The 16,731-nt window shown below is 56.8% G+C and overlaps 1 protein-coding gene across 1 annotated transcript in view; it reads left to right on the top strand.

Moving 5' to 3' along the window:
• The first annotated feature begins 1,120 nt into the window (after positions 1-1,120).
• Creb3l1 (cAMP responsive element binding protein 3 like 1) overlaps positions 1,121-16,731 on the top strand; it is a 17,786-nt gene continuing 2,175 nt past the window's right edge. The window contains exons 1-11 of the mRNA XM_033756811.1: positions 1,121-1,501; positions 4,641-4,869; positions 6,981-7,165; positions 8,586-8,664; positions 10,522-10,679; positions 11,114-11,263; positions 11,408-11,466; positions 11,599-11,667; positions 13,633-13,732; positions 14,576-14,699; positions 16,540-16,728. Coding sequence (XP_033612702.1) covers positions 1,463-1,501; positions 4,641-4,869; positions 6,981-7,165; positions 8,586-8,664; positions 10,522-10,679; positions 11,114-11,263; positions 11,408-11,466; positions 11,599-11,667; positions 13,633-13,732; positions 14,576-14,699; positions 16,540-16,728 — 1,381 coding nt within the window. The 5' untranslated portion in view covers positions 1,121-1,462. The remainder of the gene's footprint in view (positions 1,502-4,640; positions 4,870-6,980; positions 7,166-8,585; positions 8,665-10,521; positions 10,680-11,113; positions 11,264-11,407; positions 11,467-11,598; positions 11,668-13,632; positions 13,733-14,575; positions 14,700-16,539; positions 16,729-16,731) is intronic.

Raw genomic sequence — 16,731 nt, 5'->3', positions numbered from 1 at the left:
CTGTGTCTCTTAGGACCCCTGAAGACATGGAGATCTGATGACAGCTGAGGACCCAGGGCCACCTCCTATCCCTGCTCACTTAGCCCAGCCCCCCACCCCCACACACTGAGCACAGCAGTGACTCAGACTAGCGGCCCTGCAGCTTGAAATGAGAGCAATTTTCGAGTGACCACGAGGCCAGTAACCACCCGGGAATGTGCGGGGCAGCGTGTTTGGGGAGGGGATGTCTGTGTGCCCAGACTGCGGGGCAGGAGAGGGGGAAATGTGAGAGGCCTCTCCCCAGGGCTCGCTGTCTCGGAAGGAATGTTCGGGATCGGGATTACCCCCACTCCATATCCCACAGCTCAGCCCTGACCCACGCTGGTATTCTCCCTCCTTTCCCCAGCGCAGACTGAATCAGCCTAGGTGGGGGGAGGGGCGGGGATGAGGAAGAGCTGGGGGCCTGCGGGAAAGGGCGCACCGGGCTGCTTTTAGGTGGGGACCCTTCTCTGCCGCACCCCCAGCAACCCCTGGTGTCCTCAGAACCTTGGTCTGACACTGACCCTAGTGGTGGGCTTGGGGGACGCGGAAGAACCAGGGCAATCCCATCACCGCCCCAGCGATGTTCCCTCTCTCCCACAGGGACAGAGACCCCTGCCCCAGGCATGCGCCCTGAGTGGGTTCCTGGTGGTGGGGTGGAAGAGCGGCCAAGAGGCTGGAGAACCCCGGGCCGATGCACCCCTCCAGCTGGGATCCAAGTGGGAGACCTCCCTCTCCATTTGCCCCGCCTCGCTGGGCAAGGGGCGGGGCCATGCTATTGGTTAGGGTATTGGGACACCGTGGGAGACTGCGGTTCCGGACACAGCAGGGCAACAGGGGGGACCCGGGGAGACCTGGTCCCCACACTCCGTGCTGCGAAGGCTGGGACCTTCTTCCTCACACCTCCATTGCCCTCTGCGGGTGGTGGCTTGCAGACTCTTCCTATTGGCCAAGAGCTTGAGGCTCTGACCAATGAGCAGGTGGGATTCCGATAGAGGGCGGTCCCAAGCTCGCCCGGGTTAACCATTCGTGGGCTGCGCTGGGCTGCTAGACCCGGATGACCCTCTCACATATAAAGGGCGGGCGGCTGTCCAGGCCGGAGGTATCGCCTTAGTGTTCGTGTGCAGGTCTGCAAGGGGGTGAGCCGGGGAAGCTCACCTCCAAGACAGTGGAGCCGCCGCTGGCTGCGCGTGGCAGCCAAGAAGCTTATATTGGCACCTCTGTAGGAAAAAGTCTCTAACGAGGAGGGAAACAAATCATAATGTTTCCTTCTCTGGCTTCTCTCCCCGTTGTCTGGAAAGGCACCCCCGTAGAAGGCTGAAGCGCCCCAGAAGCGCCCTCCCCCTCACAACCTCGACGCACGACCCTCCACCCTTCTTGGACTCCTGGCTGCCGGCTCCCCACTTCCCCTCCCACTTTCCCTCGGTGTGAGCTGGAATTGAGGATGAGGAAGGAAATAAGGGGCCAGGCTGGAGCTGCGGAGGTACGAAGAGTCTGGAGTAGGCTTTCCAGGAATGGGTTAGGTGGGCACAGAGGGAGAAGTGGGGACCACCCGGAGCTGCAGGGAACCCTCCCCTCAACAGCCCCAGCTCGCTGTGTGACCCGGGGGGAGGGTGGCTTCTTTCTCTGGACCTCATCTTAGCAAATGAGAGGCTGAGAGACCATGAGCTGTCTCGGGTCCCGCCTGCCTCTAAGCTAGAACTACTGAGCTCCTAGGTGGGGGCCACCGGATGGAAGCAGGCACCCTGAGCAGAGACCTGATGGTGGATGTGGGGTGCTGGGACGGCCCACCACCATCGCGCCCCAGAAAGCGCGGAGCAGGGAGGCCCCAGCATCTCAGTGGCCTCCACCCACCCTGCTGTCCCTGACTAGCTCCCCTCACCCGCGGGCCTGGCTGCTCTGATGCTTCGTCCTGCTGGGCTTTAGCTGCTGTTTCCAGCAGGTAGGGTGGGGGTGGGGGCTTCTCCTAAAAGCAGGCTGCAGCGCTCCCTCGCAGGTTCCCGTGGGCTTGGCGCCAAGGTCTGCAGGGACCCCAGCCTGAACGGGAGGCAGCGCCTCCTCTCCTCTCCCAGGCCCGGGGAAGGGGCTTGGCGCGCTCTTATCGCCTGAGACACAGCCCGGAGGCCGCAGCACTGACTCACCCTCCCTCCCCGCAACACGCAGCCCCACAGCCGGCCTTGGAGAGACCCCAGGGCTGGGACGGGAAGCGCCCCCTGCTGGGCTGGCCCGGCTCTGCGGCTCGGATCCAGGCCCAGCCAACACCGCAGGCTGGGCGTTGGGGGGGGGGCATAAAAGGTTCACAGGTATGGGCAGAGACTTGTTCTCCTGAGGCCCCTGGCGGCCTGGTGCTGCCCACCTGATGGACAGCTGATACTAGTGGCATTGCCCTCCAGGTACAAGATCCAGTCCCCTCTCCTGTGTTTATTTTTTTTGTTTCTCTTTGGGTTTTGGTTTAGTTTATTGAGACAAGGTCTTGCTGTGTAGTGGAACTTGCAGCAGCTCTGCCTCAGCCTCCGGAGTGCTGGGATTCCAGTGCACCACTGTGCTGAGCTAGTGGTGAGAAACCAGAGACCTGCCGCAGGGACTCAGTCTGGCAAACTGGCCAGAGAGAAGTGCTGGCTTGACTGTGGGCCCCTCCCTGCTTTCCCAGTTCCCCAGGCCTCAGTTTCTCTGTTGAATGCAGAGATTAGCTTCCTTGTCTTGTCATCAGGTAGTTGTGAGGATGGAATTGAGTGGTGCGGGGAGAATACAGAAACGGAGGAGGACCACTCCACTCCTGCTCCCTGGGAAGCGGGAACTGGAGAGGGACCTGGCATGGGGTTTCTGAACTCATCTCTCTGAATCCTCTCATCGGGCACTGTTGTAAACTGTGGATTTTATGATGATGATAATTAACAATAACTAAGCTGTGCGCGGTGGGGCATGCTTATAATTCCAGCACTCGGAAGGCTGAGGCAGGAGGATGGCTGAGAGTTAAAGTCAAGGCCAGCGTGAACTACATATCAAGACATTGTCTCAAAACAAAACAGAACTGTGCCAGAGATTTAGCTCAGTGGCACCTCGCCTGCCTGGCAGGCAAAAGGTCCTGAGTTCCATCCCAGTACCAAACAAAACAAAGCAAAACCAGACTCTGGATCTTCAGCCAGTCCTATAAAGCCCGTCCTTAACTGTGCACCAGGGGGAATCCAGTAGCTGAAGCAACCATGCCCTCTCTTGTAGCCTACCAGCAAATGCACTCTTCAACAAAGATGAACAGACAATATTGATATTTCTAATTCGTTTTTCCCCCCAGTACTGGAGATTGAACCCAGGTCCTCTTTCATATGAAGCAAGTGCTACTGAGCTACTTCCCAGCCGTCCTTTCTTTTCTTTTCTTTCTTTTTTTTTTTCTCCTTTCCATTTTATTTTAAAACAGGGTCTTGGTAAATTGCCCAGGCTGGCCTCAAACTTGTAATCCTCCTGCCTCAGCTTCCTGAGTAGCTTGGATTACTGGATCCCCACATCCAGCCAAACTATATTTATTTATTTATTTATTTTTGTACTGGGGGTTGAACTCTGGTCCTTGTGCTTGTGAGGCAGACAGCGGAACCACTGAGCTAAATCCCCGGCCCCAAGCTTATAAGAGGGGGGAAAAAAAAGCTTATAAGCACCTACTATATAACAGTTCCCAGAATGCTTCATTAAAATTTGTTTATTAACATTTTTTTTCTCAGTACCGGGGATTGAACTCAGGACCTGGCACTTGCCAGGCAGGCGCAGTGCCACTGAGCCACATCCCTGGCCCAACATTTGTTGAGTAATTATTATGTGCCAGGGCCTCTGCTGATGCTATACCTTTATTAATTAGTCAAATCCTCGTAACAATCTCAGCAAGTAGGAACTATTACTGGCCTCACAGTACAGAGAATGAAATGAACCACAGTTTACTTAACTTTTCCAAGATCACAGAAACCAAGATTTTTATCAGTTTTTTTTTTTTTTTTTAATGTTTTAAGACAAGGTCTCACTATGTAGTACTGGCTGGCCTTGAACCTCACTGTGGAGCCCAGGCTGGCCTCAAACCTTCAGCAGTTCTCCTGCCTCAGCCTTCTGAGCAATTGTCTATTTCAACATAACTAGTACACAGGATTTTCAATCTTTCTAACATGAAGAAATGATAAACGTGATGGCTGTGCTAGTGACCCCAACCCAGTCATTACACATCATGGCCATGTATTGAAATGTCACACTGTACCCCATAAATGTGGGTAATTAGTGTGTGTCAAGTGAAAATTTTAAAAATACATTTTAGAAAATTCTGGCTGTGACCCACTACATTGATTTCATAACCCATTCATGAGTCATCACCCACAGTTTGCCTGAGTCATAGCTAGAAGTGTCCAGACCAGGATCAGAACTCCTAGTATAACAATTTGGAAGCCAGGGGTGGTGGTGCACACCTGTAATCCCTGCACTCAGGAGGCTGAGGCAGGAGAATTGACAGGAGTTTGAGACCAGCCTGGGCTATGTAGTGAGTTCAAGGCCAGACAAGAACCAGGGTTGGTGGGGAGTTCGGGGGAGATGACATGGGAGCAGGACGAGAAGGGGCCCCACTGAGGCTGTCCCTGCCCCCTCCCCCACAGCACTTCCCCGAGCACTTGGACCACTTCGTGGAGAACATGGACGACTTCTCCAACGACCTGTTCAGCAGCTTCTTCGATGACCCAGCGCTGGATGAGAAGAGCCCCCTGCTGGACATGGAACTAGACCCCCCAGCGCCAGCCATCCAGGCAGAGCACAGCTACTCACTGAGCGGGGACTCAGCACCCCAGAGCCCTCTGGTGCCCATCAAGATGGAGGACACCACAGAAGGTGAGAGGTGGCGGCACCCTGGAGAGCCCAGGCCAGAAAGGACCTGACCCACAGAGGAGCCACCTAGTAACCCTCTTGGGGTGTGTGGCTCCCTGGAATCCCAGAACTTGGGAGGCTGAGGCAGGAGAATTGCTGTGAGTTCAAGGCCAGCCTGAACTACATAGCAGGACTCTGTCCTAATAAATAAATAAGGCCAGAGATATAGCTTAGCACAAAGGGCCTGGGTTCAGTATATCACACACACACACACACACACGCGCACACACACACACACACACACGGAGAAGAATTGGCATGTAAGAGGCAGCCTCCATCTCTTGACCTCATCTGCCCCACACCCTGGCAGAGGCATCAAGAGCTACTGGGTTGGGAACCTAACAATGCCTGATGTGTATCATCTGGGTGTCCTCATGGCTGCTGGGTGACACTGAGCAAGTTCCTTAAGCACTCTGGATCTCTGTTTCTTCAGTCATAAAACTTTAAAATGTACCTTGAAAGCTCCAGACAGGATTAAATATTCATAAAGCCCCCAGCTGTATGAATCAGTAATTAATATGTTTTCTTTGTGCACACTAAAGTCCCGTTAATACGAGGAGCGGCTCCAACAGTGGACAGCTCCTTACTCCCCTGCTGCAGCGGCCGTGGCCCTGTGTTTGTTAATTGTCCCATCTCTCAGATGGAGAGAGCCATGCCACGTGGGAGGAAGGAAACTGGTGGGCTTGGAGATGAGCCGCCCGGGAGCCCGGCCTCTGCACCCCATCGGGACGGCAGGTGGACTGGATGCGGCCTTGTACCCCCGCCTGGGGAAGGCCAGGCATGTGGGGCCCCTTCCGTGACAGGATCTCTACTCATCTCTGCTGGGCCAGCCCAGCTGCCCCTCTGCCACCCCATGTCTTTTTTTTCTTTTTTGGTACCAGGAATTGAAATTGTGACCTTTTGCTTCTGAGGCAGGCCGCAGAACCACTGGGCTAAATCCCCGGTCCCCACGTCTATTTCTTTTGAGACAGGGACCTCCCTATGGAGCCCAGACTGGCCTCAAATGTGCAGTGCTTCTCCTGCCTCAGCCTCGTCCGTGCTGGGATTATAGGTGTCCGCCACCACGCCTGGCTCCCAAATCTATTTTTAAAGCAATTTGTCTCTGGGCCTTCATGGAGGTGGCTCTCCAGAGGGAGGCTGGTGGCCTGACCTGTAATTTGGGAAGATGCTGGGTGTTCCCATGGCAGGCGCTGGATGGCGCCCGGCCTGGGAGCCGCAGACCCCTCTCCCACCCAAAGTGGCTCTGCGGGCCCTTCCTCTGTGGGCTGCCCCGGGGTGAGGACGCCCGCAGGGTGAGACTGGAAGACCCCTAGTGGGCAGGAGGTGGGCTCCATTCGCCAGTCTTGGGCCTCACGAGCCCGCCCCCTGCCCCCAGGCCTGGAATCTCCCTCCCCTCTGCTTCCCTCTATTCCCGCCTAAGCCTCTTGCCTGCGGGTGATTTATTTCAGCACCTCCCACAAGGCTCCCTGCCTCCTTCCTGCCAGAGCCGCCCATTCCTTCCTTCCTCTCCTGCAGAGCAATCTTTTAAAAAATGACTCATTCAGCTGGGCATTATGACTCACATCTGTAATCCCAGCACTGGGGTGGCTGAGGCAGGAGGATCACCATGAATTCAAGGATAGTCTGGACTAACAGTGTAAAGGTTCTGAGTTCAATCACCAGTACTAATGGGAAAAACAACAACAACAACAAAAAGCTTCAGCCTCTCATCACCTTTGGATAAATCATAGCTCTGGCCCATCTTCCAAGGCTGGGATGAGTAGTTTCTGTGCATTCCTGTTATGGAATCCTCCAAACTTCCCAATTAGGTATGTCTGTTTCTTTCCTTGTTTGAAAGCTTAAGAAGCCCAGGCTCAGAGAGGGTAAGCAACTTGCCTAAGGTCACCCAGCCAGTCAGGAAGGATCCAGCCCCACTGCCCCCATGCAGAAGATGCCCTGGGCTCTTCCACCCACGCTGTCACTGCCCAAGGGCACCCACTGGTCCCTCCCTGCCCTACACCCCAGCGGCTCTATGGGCGCAGCCGGGGCAGGAGGGGCTGGGATTCCCCTGAGCTGAGTCCTGCCGCTTCCCCCAGACGTGGAACACGGAGCGTGGGCACTGGCACACAAACTCTGCTCCATCACGGTGAAGCAGGAGCAGAGCCCGGAGCTGCCCGTGGACCCGCTGGCCGCCTCCTCAGCCATGGCCGCCGCTGCCACCATGGCCCCCACACCCCTGCTGAGCCTCAGCCCCCTGTCCAGGCTGCCCATCCCCCACCAGGTGAGCCTGGGGACCGTGGTGGGGTAGGGGAGGGGCCAGCGGTCTGTGGGACAGGCTGAACAGGAGGGCACCACAGCCCTCGGAACTGAGCATCAGAAGCCCAGAGCAGGCCTCTGCCTCCCCTGGCTGCCCTTCACTGTGCTGTGATGGCATGTGCCACAGCACCTTCACAGCGAGCTGAGGTCCTCCCTGTGTGCAGAAAGCCTGGCCGGGGTCTCAGAGACCGAGACACCCCAGGTTACTTCCCAGAAGTCGGGCGTAGTGGCACAGACCACTAATCGCAGCAATTGGGAGGCTGAGGCAGGAGGATGGCAGTGAGTTCCAGACTAGCCTGAACTTCCTGTATCCAGGACTCTGTGTCCCACGCAGACCATGAGAGCCTCTGTGCCAACTACAGACCCCGCAGGGAGAGATGGCCCCCAGTCCAGCACCCAAAACTATACCTCCCTCTAAGAGACCACCACTCACATACATGTGGGTGTCACTTGTGTGAAGCCGTGTGTGTTCCTGGGCGAGTTTAATATAAATAAGTTGAAATGGTTATGTTTATTAAACAGGTAAATCTGATTCCATCCATCCCTTACCTAAACTCCATTGGAGGCTCTCATTGCTCCCAGGTCCTTTTTCTGGATTCTACTCTTACCTCTCCTATGGGACTGAGCCTCAGCCAAGGAATCCTTCCTTCTGTGCTGTTTTACGCCACATCCCCCAGCATTGGACAGCTTCGGGGTGCCAGTCGTTTTCCCATCACTGGGAGAAAATATCCAATACCGCAACTGAAAAGAGCAGAGGTTTCAGAGGGTATAGTCCATGGTAGGCCAATTCCAAGGCAGAAGCAGGCGGCAGAAGTGTGTGGCAGAGGAAAGGTACTCACCTCATGGCAGCCAGGAAGTCACTCTTCCGGGCCACACCCCCTATCGCCTACCAGGCCCCAACTCCGAACAGCAAGTCAGCAGTGGACTCATCGGTGGTGGACCGACTGATCAGTATAGCACCCCATGATCCTGTTACCCCCCAGAAGCCCACCTCTGAACACATGAGACCCTTGGGGGATACTTTGGAACTAAACTATAGCAGCCAGACATTATCTCTGGTGCTCAGGGTAACCCACGTACGAAGACCTAAGTGACCTTCACAGCCCAGGGTCAGCCTCCCCCAAGGAGGTGGCCTGGCCTCAGAGGCCACAGGAAGCCCTCCTGTTCTGAGCTGTAAGTCTGAACTACACTACTCGGTCACATCCTGTCCTCTTAGGTGTGGCATGAGACCTTGCCACCGGACACACTGGCTGTGTCCAGAACCCCAAGCCGGGCCACTGTCTTGACCATAGGGCAGACACTCAGCCTCAGGGAGGAACGTGGGGTGGCGGAGGGTGGGGACCCCACCAGAGACAGCTGACAGACTTGGACCTGTCCTCCCTCAGGCTCCAGGAGAGATGACTCCGCTGCCAGTGATCAAAGCAGAGCCCCAGGAGGTGAGCCAGTTCCTCAAAGTGACACCAGGTGAGTGTGTCTGGGGAAAGGTTCTTTTTCCCTCAAGTATTGGGCAGACGGCATCTTCCGCCCTTGGTCCACCCGGGACCCCACCCTTGAAACTCCCCAATTGTCCCCTAACTATCCTGTCCTCCCGAGCCTACCCATTCTCCGTCATCCGGGCTCCCTCCTCCAGCCCCCTCCTTCGGTCTGTGACTTCCACCATCATATCGACACCCCTGCTAACCCTTCCGTCAACTCACTAACTGAAGCCCACTCTGTAGCCACCCACTGTCCAGTCACCCAACGCCTCTCTGAATATCCCACTACCCATCTGTCCGACCGTCCGTCCAGCCATCTCACTGTGCATCCTCCGCCCATCTGTTCATCTGTCCAGCCAGCCAGCCACCCATCCCACAACCTACCCCACTGCCCGCCCATCCATCCAAGTCCACTAGGCAGCGTCTCCCAGTCCCAGGCTCTGAGGAAGCAGAGAAAAGACGGTCCTTGTATCCAAGTAGACCGCACGAGATCCCGGGGTCACAGACAAACTACCAGTGACCCAGCAGTGACACGGGTGTGCTGATGGCGAGTCTTCAGAGTCTTGAGAGCTCGTCCCCAGGCCAGCCAAGGAAGAAGCGGACTCAGAGAGCTTCTTGGTGTTGGCCAGACAACGAAAGGGTAGCAGAATCTTTCCAGTCCTGCCTCATTAATGTATCAAACACTGATTAAGTATCTACTATGCATCAGGCCCTGAACTAGGTCCACAAGGTCTAGAAAGGCAAATAAGGCCAGTTTCACACCCTCGGACCTTGGAGAGAAGACACGATGCACACAGATGTGAGAAGAGGCTTGTGTTAGACCCTTACTTGTAGGGCACCCTTCGTCCCTAACGCATCTCACAGACAGTAGCTCATCACGCGCTCATGGCTCTGAGCAGAGCCCTTCTGCCGCCATTCAATAATTAAGGAGGGGAGGCCAGAGAGGTTACATAACCAAGGCTGGGGTCACACAGCTGGGAGGTGCCACGCCAGGACTTGGCCTCGGGCCTCCCTCATTCCGAGGCCAGTGCTCTTTGCAGCGTGGCATCTAGAAGAGGCAAATAAATGTCAAAGGGAGGGAGAGGGTTCTCCTGCAGGAGCCAGCCTGGTGCAAAGCCCAGAAGGACAAGGCCGGCTCTGCCCTGCCTGGCGCTGGGGCACCGGAAGTACCTGGCCCTCTGTGCTGCCCCAAGAGCTCTCAGGCTGTCGGCCTTCCTGGCACCAAGGCTACAGAGTGGACAGATGGGGGACAGTGTGGAGGGGGGCCAGGCCCCTGTGCTCTTCTGAAATTGCAATCCCTGCCACCTGCCCTGAAACCGGAAATGGAAACGCTGGGTGGTTCTGGCTAAGCATTTTGGGGTCGAACACAAGGGGGAGAAGGCTGCTCACTCAGTTGGAGCCCGCACAACAGGCCTGGTTTGAGACCCCAGTCACCCTCTGGGTCTACAGAGGTGAGGCTTAAAGAGCCTGAACCTTTGATCCAGGGGTGGTGACATGCACCTGTACTCCAGCGTCCATCCTCGAACTCAGGCAGCTGAGGTGCAAGGATCCTGAGTTTGAGGTCAGTCTGGGCTGAGACCCTGCCTCCAAAAGTAAAAGGCAGACGCAGAACACACACCGCAATCCTGGAAGGAAGGCATGGGGTGGACCCGGTCTCTGCGCTCTCCAACCATGGCGAGGGCCACAGGGAGCTGGGCCCTGGTGCTGTCTGTCCTGTGTCACGGAGGGGCTTACCACATCGCCGCTGCTGCCCAGGGCCCGTTTCCTGCCGTGCCAAGCTGAACGCCTGCTGCCTCAGCCCTGCCCGCGGGTGCCACCCTGCTCACTCAGTCCCCTCTCTTCCCAGAGGATCTGGTACAGATGCCGCCGACGCCCCCCAGCAGCCACGGCAGTGACAGCGATGGCTCCCAGAGCCCCCACTCCTTGCCCCCCTCCAGCCCTGCCCGGCCCGTGGCCCGCTCCTCCAGTGCCATCTCCACCTCCCCCCTCCTCACCGCCCCACACGTAAGGAGCTGGGGGTGGGCTGGCCCCGGAAGAGGGAAACTGAGTCAGTCCCACCAGTGAGTGATGGAGGGTAGGGTCAGGGCACCCCAAGTCTGATCCCCACATCATGAGGACTCAGAGACTGAACTTGGACCAAATCTGGCTAGCAGATGGCGGTGTCTTCTAACCCTGCCTCACGGTGAAGAGGAAAGAGGAAACTGAGGCAGAGAGAAGCAGACCAAGAGGCCCCCAAAACCCATAGCGCTCCAGAGTGTAGCCCCAGGGAGAAGATCCTGCTGGGCTTGCTAGAGTCCCCAGATGGAACTCAGATCCGCCCATTTTTCAGAAGAGGAAACTGAGGCCCAGGGAGTTGAGCATACAGACAGCACGTAACAACCCTTGACTTTGAACCTAGGGCTGCCCGGTGCCTAACTCCCACGTCCTGCTCCTTGCAGAAATTACAGGGGACATCAGGGCCACTGCTCCTGACCGAGGAGGAGAAGCGCACCCTGATTGCTGAGGGGTACCCCATCCCCACCAAACTGCCCCTCAGCAAGGCAGAGGAGAAGGCTCTGAAGAGGGTTCGAAGGAAAATCAAGAACAAGGTAAAGGGGGACCACAGCACCCCGACCCCACCTGGGCTTTGGGGCTTCCTGGTGGGTGCGGCCTGAGCGCCCTAAGTGGTGCCCGCCCCGAAATCGGGCCCCAGAAATAGAGATGTGGTGCTGACTACCCCTCCTCACCCCCAGATCTCAGCCCAGGAGAGCCGTCGTAAGAAGAAGGAATACGTGGAGTGCCTGGAAAAGAAGTAAGGCCCGAGGCGTGGCCCGCTGCCCCCGCCGCTCTCACCGACCGCTGGCTGGGTCGTGGTGGCGGGCAGCGCTCTGGGCTGGGGTGAGCCTGGGGGAGTCCTAAGCCCGTGCCTGCTTGGCCCCTCCAGGGTGGAGACGTTTACATCGGAGAACCACGAGCTGTGGAAGAAGGTGGAGACCCTGGAGAGCGCCAACAGGTGGGGGCCCCTGCCGCGTACCGGAGAGGAGAGTTCCGGGGACCCCGGCTAGACTGAGCCAGGGCCGCTCCTGTGCGTCCGCCCGGCGCCCAGGCCTCCTCAGCTACGAGTAGTGAACGCCGCCGCCAGGCTGGGGAGCCGCGCAAGGGAGGCGGGACAGAGCTCCTGCGCCCCAGGTGCCACCCCAAACAGCGTCCCCGCGACTTGTCAGAGATGCAGTCTCAGCGGGCGTGGGGCACACGCTGCCATCCCGGAGTTCAAGGCCAGCCTGGGCTACCCAACAGGACCCTGCCTGAAAACAGAGGGAGAGAAATGTTGATTCGCAGACTCTAAGCCAGGTGCACTGCATAGAAACTCCAGCAGTAGAGCCCGGAAATGTAGGATTGATTTTATTTGTTGCCGTACTGGCAGTTGAACCCAGGGCCTTTACACTGAGCCACATCACCAGCCTTTTTGTTTCGTTTCCTTTCATTTTTTGAGATATGGTCTCCATATGTAGTTCAGGCTGGCCTTGAACGCACTATGTGGCCCAGGCTGGCCTTGAATTCGTAGCGATCCTCCTGCTTGAGCCTCCTGAGTACTGGAATCACAGGTGTGTTCGCCACGATGCCCACTTTATTTTTGAGACAGGCTGTTGTTCAGGGCAGGCCCCAAACTTGCAATCTTCCTCCCTCAGCCTCTCAAGTAACTGGGATTACAGGGTCCTCCCCAACCCCCACCCTGTGCCCAGGTGCACCCGTTTCTGTGGTTTTTTGTCTGCAGGGAACTGACTCATAGGTGCACTATCTCAGAGGATCACGTGAGGGTCCTATAAGAGCAATTCAAGGCTCCAGAGTGGGGCTTGGCATTTAAGAACGTTCAATTCATAAAATGCTAGTTTTTCTTCTTTAATTCCGATTTCTTGATGGGGCCAGCTGTGACCCTACCTAGGTCCTTAATAAGTATTTGCTGACAGCAGTGTCAGTGATGTAGCTGACAGCCGGGTAAGACCCCAGCGCCAGACTTTCCTCTTTCCCTTCCTCCTACGACCTGGGCTTCTCCCTGATTGGCCAGGAGAATTCCAACCCCGCCATCGCCAGCGTGGGGGCGGAGCCTTCACAGTTTAACACCCCCTGGTTTGAAATAGGACCGGGCCCTAGGTGCTATTTCGCCACCTGCTGTTCACTCTGGGAACTGCACCCGCCAGGCTGCATGGAGGAGGATTCCACGCTGGGTGGGACTGGCTAGGGAGCCCACAATGAGCAAGGGAGATTGACATGGAGAGCCATAAGTAAAAGAGGTGCTATGGGTGTTGTGATCACAGCAAAAGCACCAATAAAATCAACATAAACGGTAGCTGCCATGCTCACTTCAGCAGCACATATACTAAAACAGATGTTTGCGAGACCAGTTAGTAGGCACTGTGCCAAACACTCCCTTCTTAGCAGTTTAAGGTGCTGTGGGGTGCAAAGGACAGAAGGTCAGCGTGTCTGTGGCTGGGGTAAGAAAAAGAAGGCCAGTCAGGTGTGGTGTCTCTCACCTGCAATTCCAGCACTTGGGGAGGCTGAGTCGGGAGGGTCACCAAGTTCAAGCTTAGCCTGGGCAAATTAGTGACTTGGTAAGACTCTATCTCAAAATTTAAAAATAAAACAAAGGGGGCTGAGGATGTAGTTCGGTGGTAAGGTCCTGGGTTCAATCCTCAGTACCACCAAAAAAAGCCCACAAAAGAATAAAAGAAAAAGAAGTCTGGCCTTGCTCATTTGCATCCTGGGTGCCCCTGAGCTTCCCTGTGGTGGCCCAGGCATCCACAGAGCCAGACCCCAGGTGGCCGCTCCCCAGGCACAGGAGGTGACTTTTTCTCTTGCAACTGAACCAGGCTTCCTGTGTGCAGTCCAAGCCAGAAGCAGCCCAGCCCCCGGGGAGAGGCCGAGGAGGCAGAGATGGCTACCTGGCCAGGCCCTCTGGTAACCACTGTGCTCTCCTCAGGAACCTGCTCCAGCAGCTGCAGAAGCTCCAGACGCTGGTCACCAGCAAGATCTCCAGGCCTTACAAGATGGCGGCCACCCAGACTGGGACCTGCCTCATGGTAGGACCCACTTCCCTCCGGGCCGGGCTCCGAGGGTGTGGTGGTGTCGCGGGTGTGTCACCTGGGGAAACTGGGCCTGCCAGAGCCTTGGGCAATGGGACCGTCCCAGTGTGGCTGTGTGGGTGACACCAGTGAACCAGCTAGGGGTGGGTCCCTTGGGGAAGCTGCTGGCACAGCCCCTGTGGAGCGAAGGACTTGGGGAGAAGGCTGAGCAAAACCCCGGCACCCAGAAGAGTCTGGGAGTGGTGGTGCAGACCTGTGATCCCAGCTCTCTGGGAGGCCGAGGCGAGAGGATCTCAAGTTTGAGCTCAGCCTGGGCAATTTAGCAGTTTAAGAGACGCTGTCGCAAAATAAAAAGGCCTGGGAAAGTTGCTTGGTACAAAGGCCTGGATACCTAGTACTGCAAAAAATAAACCTAGGGTGCGGTCTGGCTCAGGCCTCTGCTCACACCCGGGGCTGCTTGGGGCTCCTTGTCCTCAGAGCCTGGGCTCTTGCTGAGCTCGGGACCTGCCCTCCCGATTACAACCCCTTCTCCCACAGGTCACGGCCACACAGGCTGTGGCTGCACTGCCAGCCGCCTCTTCTTCCTTGTCCCGCCGCACTGTGACTGGGGTGATAACACACACCATGTTCCTTCCCGTCTGCCTTTTAATCAAGTGCATTACAGCATGCGAGGACTCTAGGGGCTCCTCTTCTCCAGATGGTTCTCCCGCCCTGCTGTGGCCTCCATTCTGAAGGAAATGGAACAGTATTTTCCATTTAGGATCCGCGTTTTCGGCACCCTGAGGCCCCTGGGGGCGGGGCGTGGGAGGCGGGGCGCCCTCAGCCGCAAGTCTCCCGCAGGTGGCGGCCTTGTGCTTTGTCCTGGTGCTGGGCTCCCTCGTGCCCTGCCTGCCCGAGTTCTCCTCCGGCCCCCAGAGTGTGAAGGAAGACCCGGCTGCAGACAGCATCTACACCCACAGTCAGAGTGAGTCCTCCCCAGCCAGATCCAAGACGGGGCTGTGTTTGGAGTTGGCGTCGTGTCCACGTCCCTCCTCCCTCTGCAAATGGGGAAACTGAGGCCCGAGTGAGGGGGTGTCTAATGCTGCCTGAAGCACCGTGTTAAAAGGACCCCAAGGCTTGGTGACGACTACCCTGGCTGAAGGACAGGACGGGGTGGCTGGGTTCAGATGTTTGCCATCCCTACCTAAGCATGGACACCTATAATCCTAGCACTCAGGAGGCTGAGGCAGGAGGATTGTGAGTTTAGGCCCAGCCCAGGCAATGTAGTGAGCTTCAGTGGCCAAGGCAGAGGAACTCATTTCCCGGGAGCAGGACCTGGTGAGGTGTGGGAGGAGGAGGAGAAGGAGGAGAAAGAGGAAAGAGGAAAGAGATGAAGGTCAGAGAGAGGGAGAGGGGATTGGGGGGTGGCAGCCGGAGGCCTCAAAGCCACCCGTGTGGGACCCTAAGGCGCAAGAAGCCAAGAGAGGAGGGGCCCTGGTGGGGACAGGAGCAGGGAGGAGGCCGCAGGGAGAGGCGGTGAGGGGCTGAGTGCAAGAGGCCGCACCTGCCGCCGTGGATGACAGGCTCGAGGGAAGAGGCGGCATTGGGAGCTGCTGCCTCCGAAGCCTGGCCCTTGCACAATTCCAGAGCCGCCTCTCACTCGCTGTCAGATCTGGGAGGTCAGGGCCTAGGGCCCAGTGGGCAAGGACGAGGGAGCATCAGCTTACCTGGTAGCCTGGACCCTGATCATGGATCTGTGAAGTGCAGCTAAAGAAAACCTCATTCCCAAGCCGGGCCTGGTGGCACACGCCTTTAATCCCAGCACTTGGGAGGCTGAGGCTGGAGGATGCTGTGAGTTCAAGACCAGCCTGGGCTACATAGTGAGTTCCAGGTCAGTCTGAACTATACAGTGAGACCCTGTCTCAAAAAACCAAAAGAAAAAGAAAAAACCTCATTCCCAAGCCAGGCAGGGTAGAGCACACCCATCCTCCCAGCATTTGGGAGGCTGAGGCAGGAGGATCACCACAAATTTGAGGCAGCCTGGGCTACACAGTGAGTTCAAGGCCAGCCTGCACTACACAGTGAGGCCTTCCCTCAAAGCACAAACAAACAGGGCCGGGGATTTAGCTCAGTGGCACAGCACCTGTCTGGCAAGCAAGGGTCCTGAGTTTAATCCCCAGTACCAAAAAACAAAGTATACCTCATTCCCAAAGGTCTGTAAGATTGCAACAATTTGATCAAGCATAAGGATCAGATGGGGACGAGACTTATTCCAAGGCTCCATGAAATAAGTAGTTGTGGTGAGGTTAGAACTCAGCTGGATTTGATGGCTACTCAGGAGGCTGAGGCAGGAGGATCCCACAGTAGAGACTAGCCAGGGCAATGAAGCAAGACCTTGCCTCAACATAAAATTAAAAATAAAAAAGACCGGGGGCATGGCTCGATGGTAGAGCACTTGCCTAGCATGTGTGAGGCCCTGGGTTTGACCCCCAGTACACAAAAAGAACAAAAACAAACAAAAAACCAGAGCTTCCAGGTCCCCAAGCCCAAGACCTCCGCTTAGGAAGCACTAACTCTCTGAACAGTTTTACTAAGCAAGTTTGATCCCTTGGCCTCTTTTATGCATTTCCACAACACAAGGTTGGCCTTTATGTCCCTATTTTCCCTCTCAGTAAACCGAGGCTCAGAGAGGGTAAAGCAAAGTGTGTGTGACCAGCCCAGGCCCGAACGATTGTAGAGCGCGCATCCTGAACACAGGGCCAGGAAGTGGCCGGTGGACCGTGTGGGGCCCCCCGTCACCCCACTGCCCTCCCGCCCATCCGCAGTGCCCTCCAGGAGCCTGCTGTTCTACGACGAGGGCGCCCCTTCGTGGGAGGACGGCCATGGGGCGCTGCTGCCCGTGGAGCCCCCGGAAGGCTGGGACCTCCAGCCCGGGGGCCCTGGGGAGCAGCAGCCCCAGGACCCACTGCAGCTCGACCACCTGGACGGCACCCACGAGACCACCAAGTACCTGGGCG

Source organism: Fukomys damarensis, unplaced genomic scaffold (assembly GCF_012274545.1).
Source record: "Fukomys damarensis isolate Sample0158 unplaced genomic scaffold, DMR_v1.0_HiC HiC_scaffold_27, whole genome shotgun sequence".
Classification (NCBI taxonomy): Eukaryota; Metazoa; Chordata; class Mammalia; order Rodentia; family Bathyergidae; genus Fukomys; species Fukomys damarensis.
This window is presented reverse-complemented; position numbering and strand designations above follow the sequence as displayed.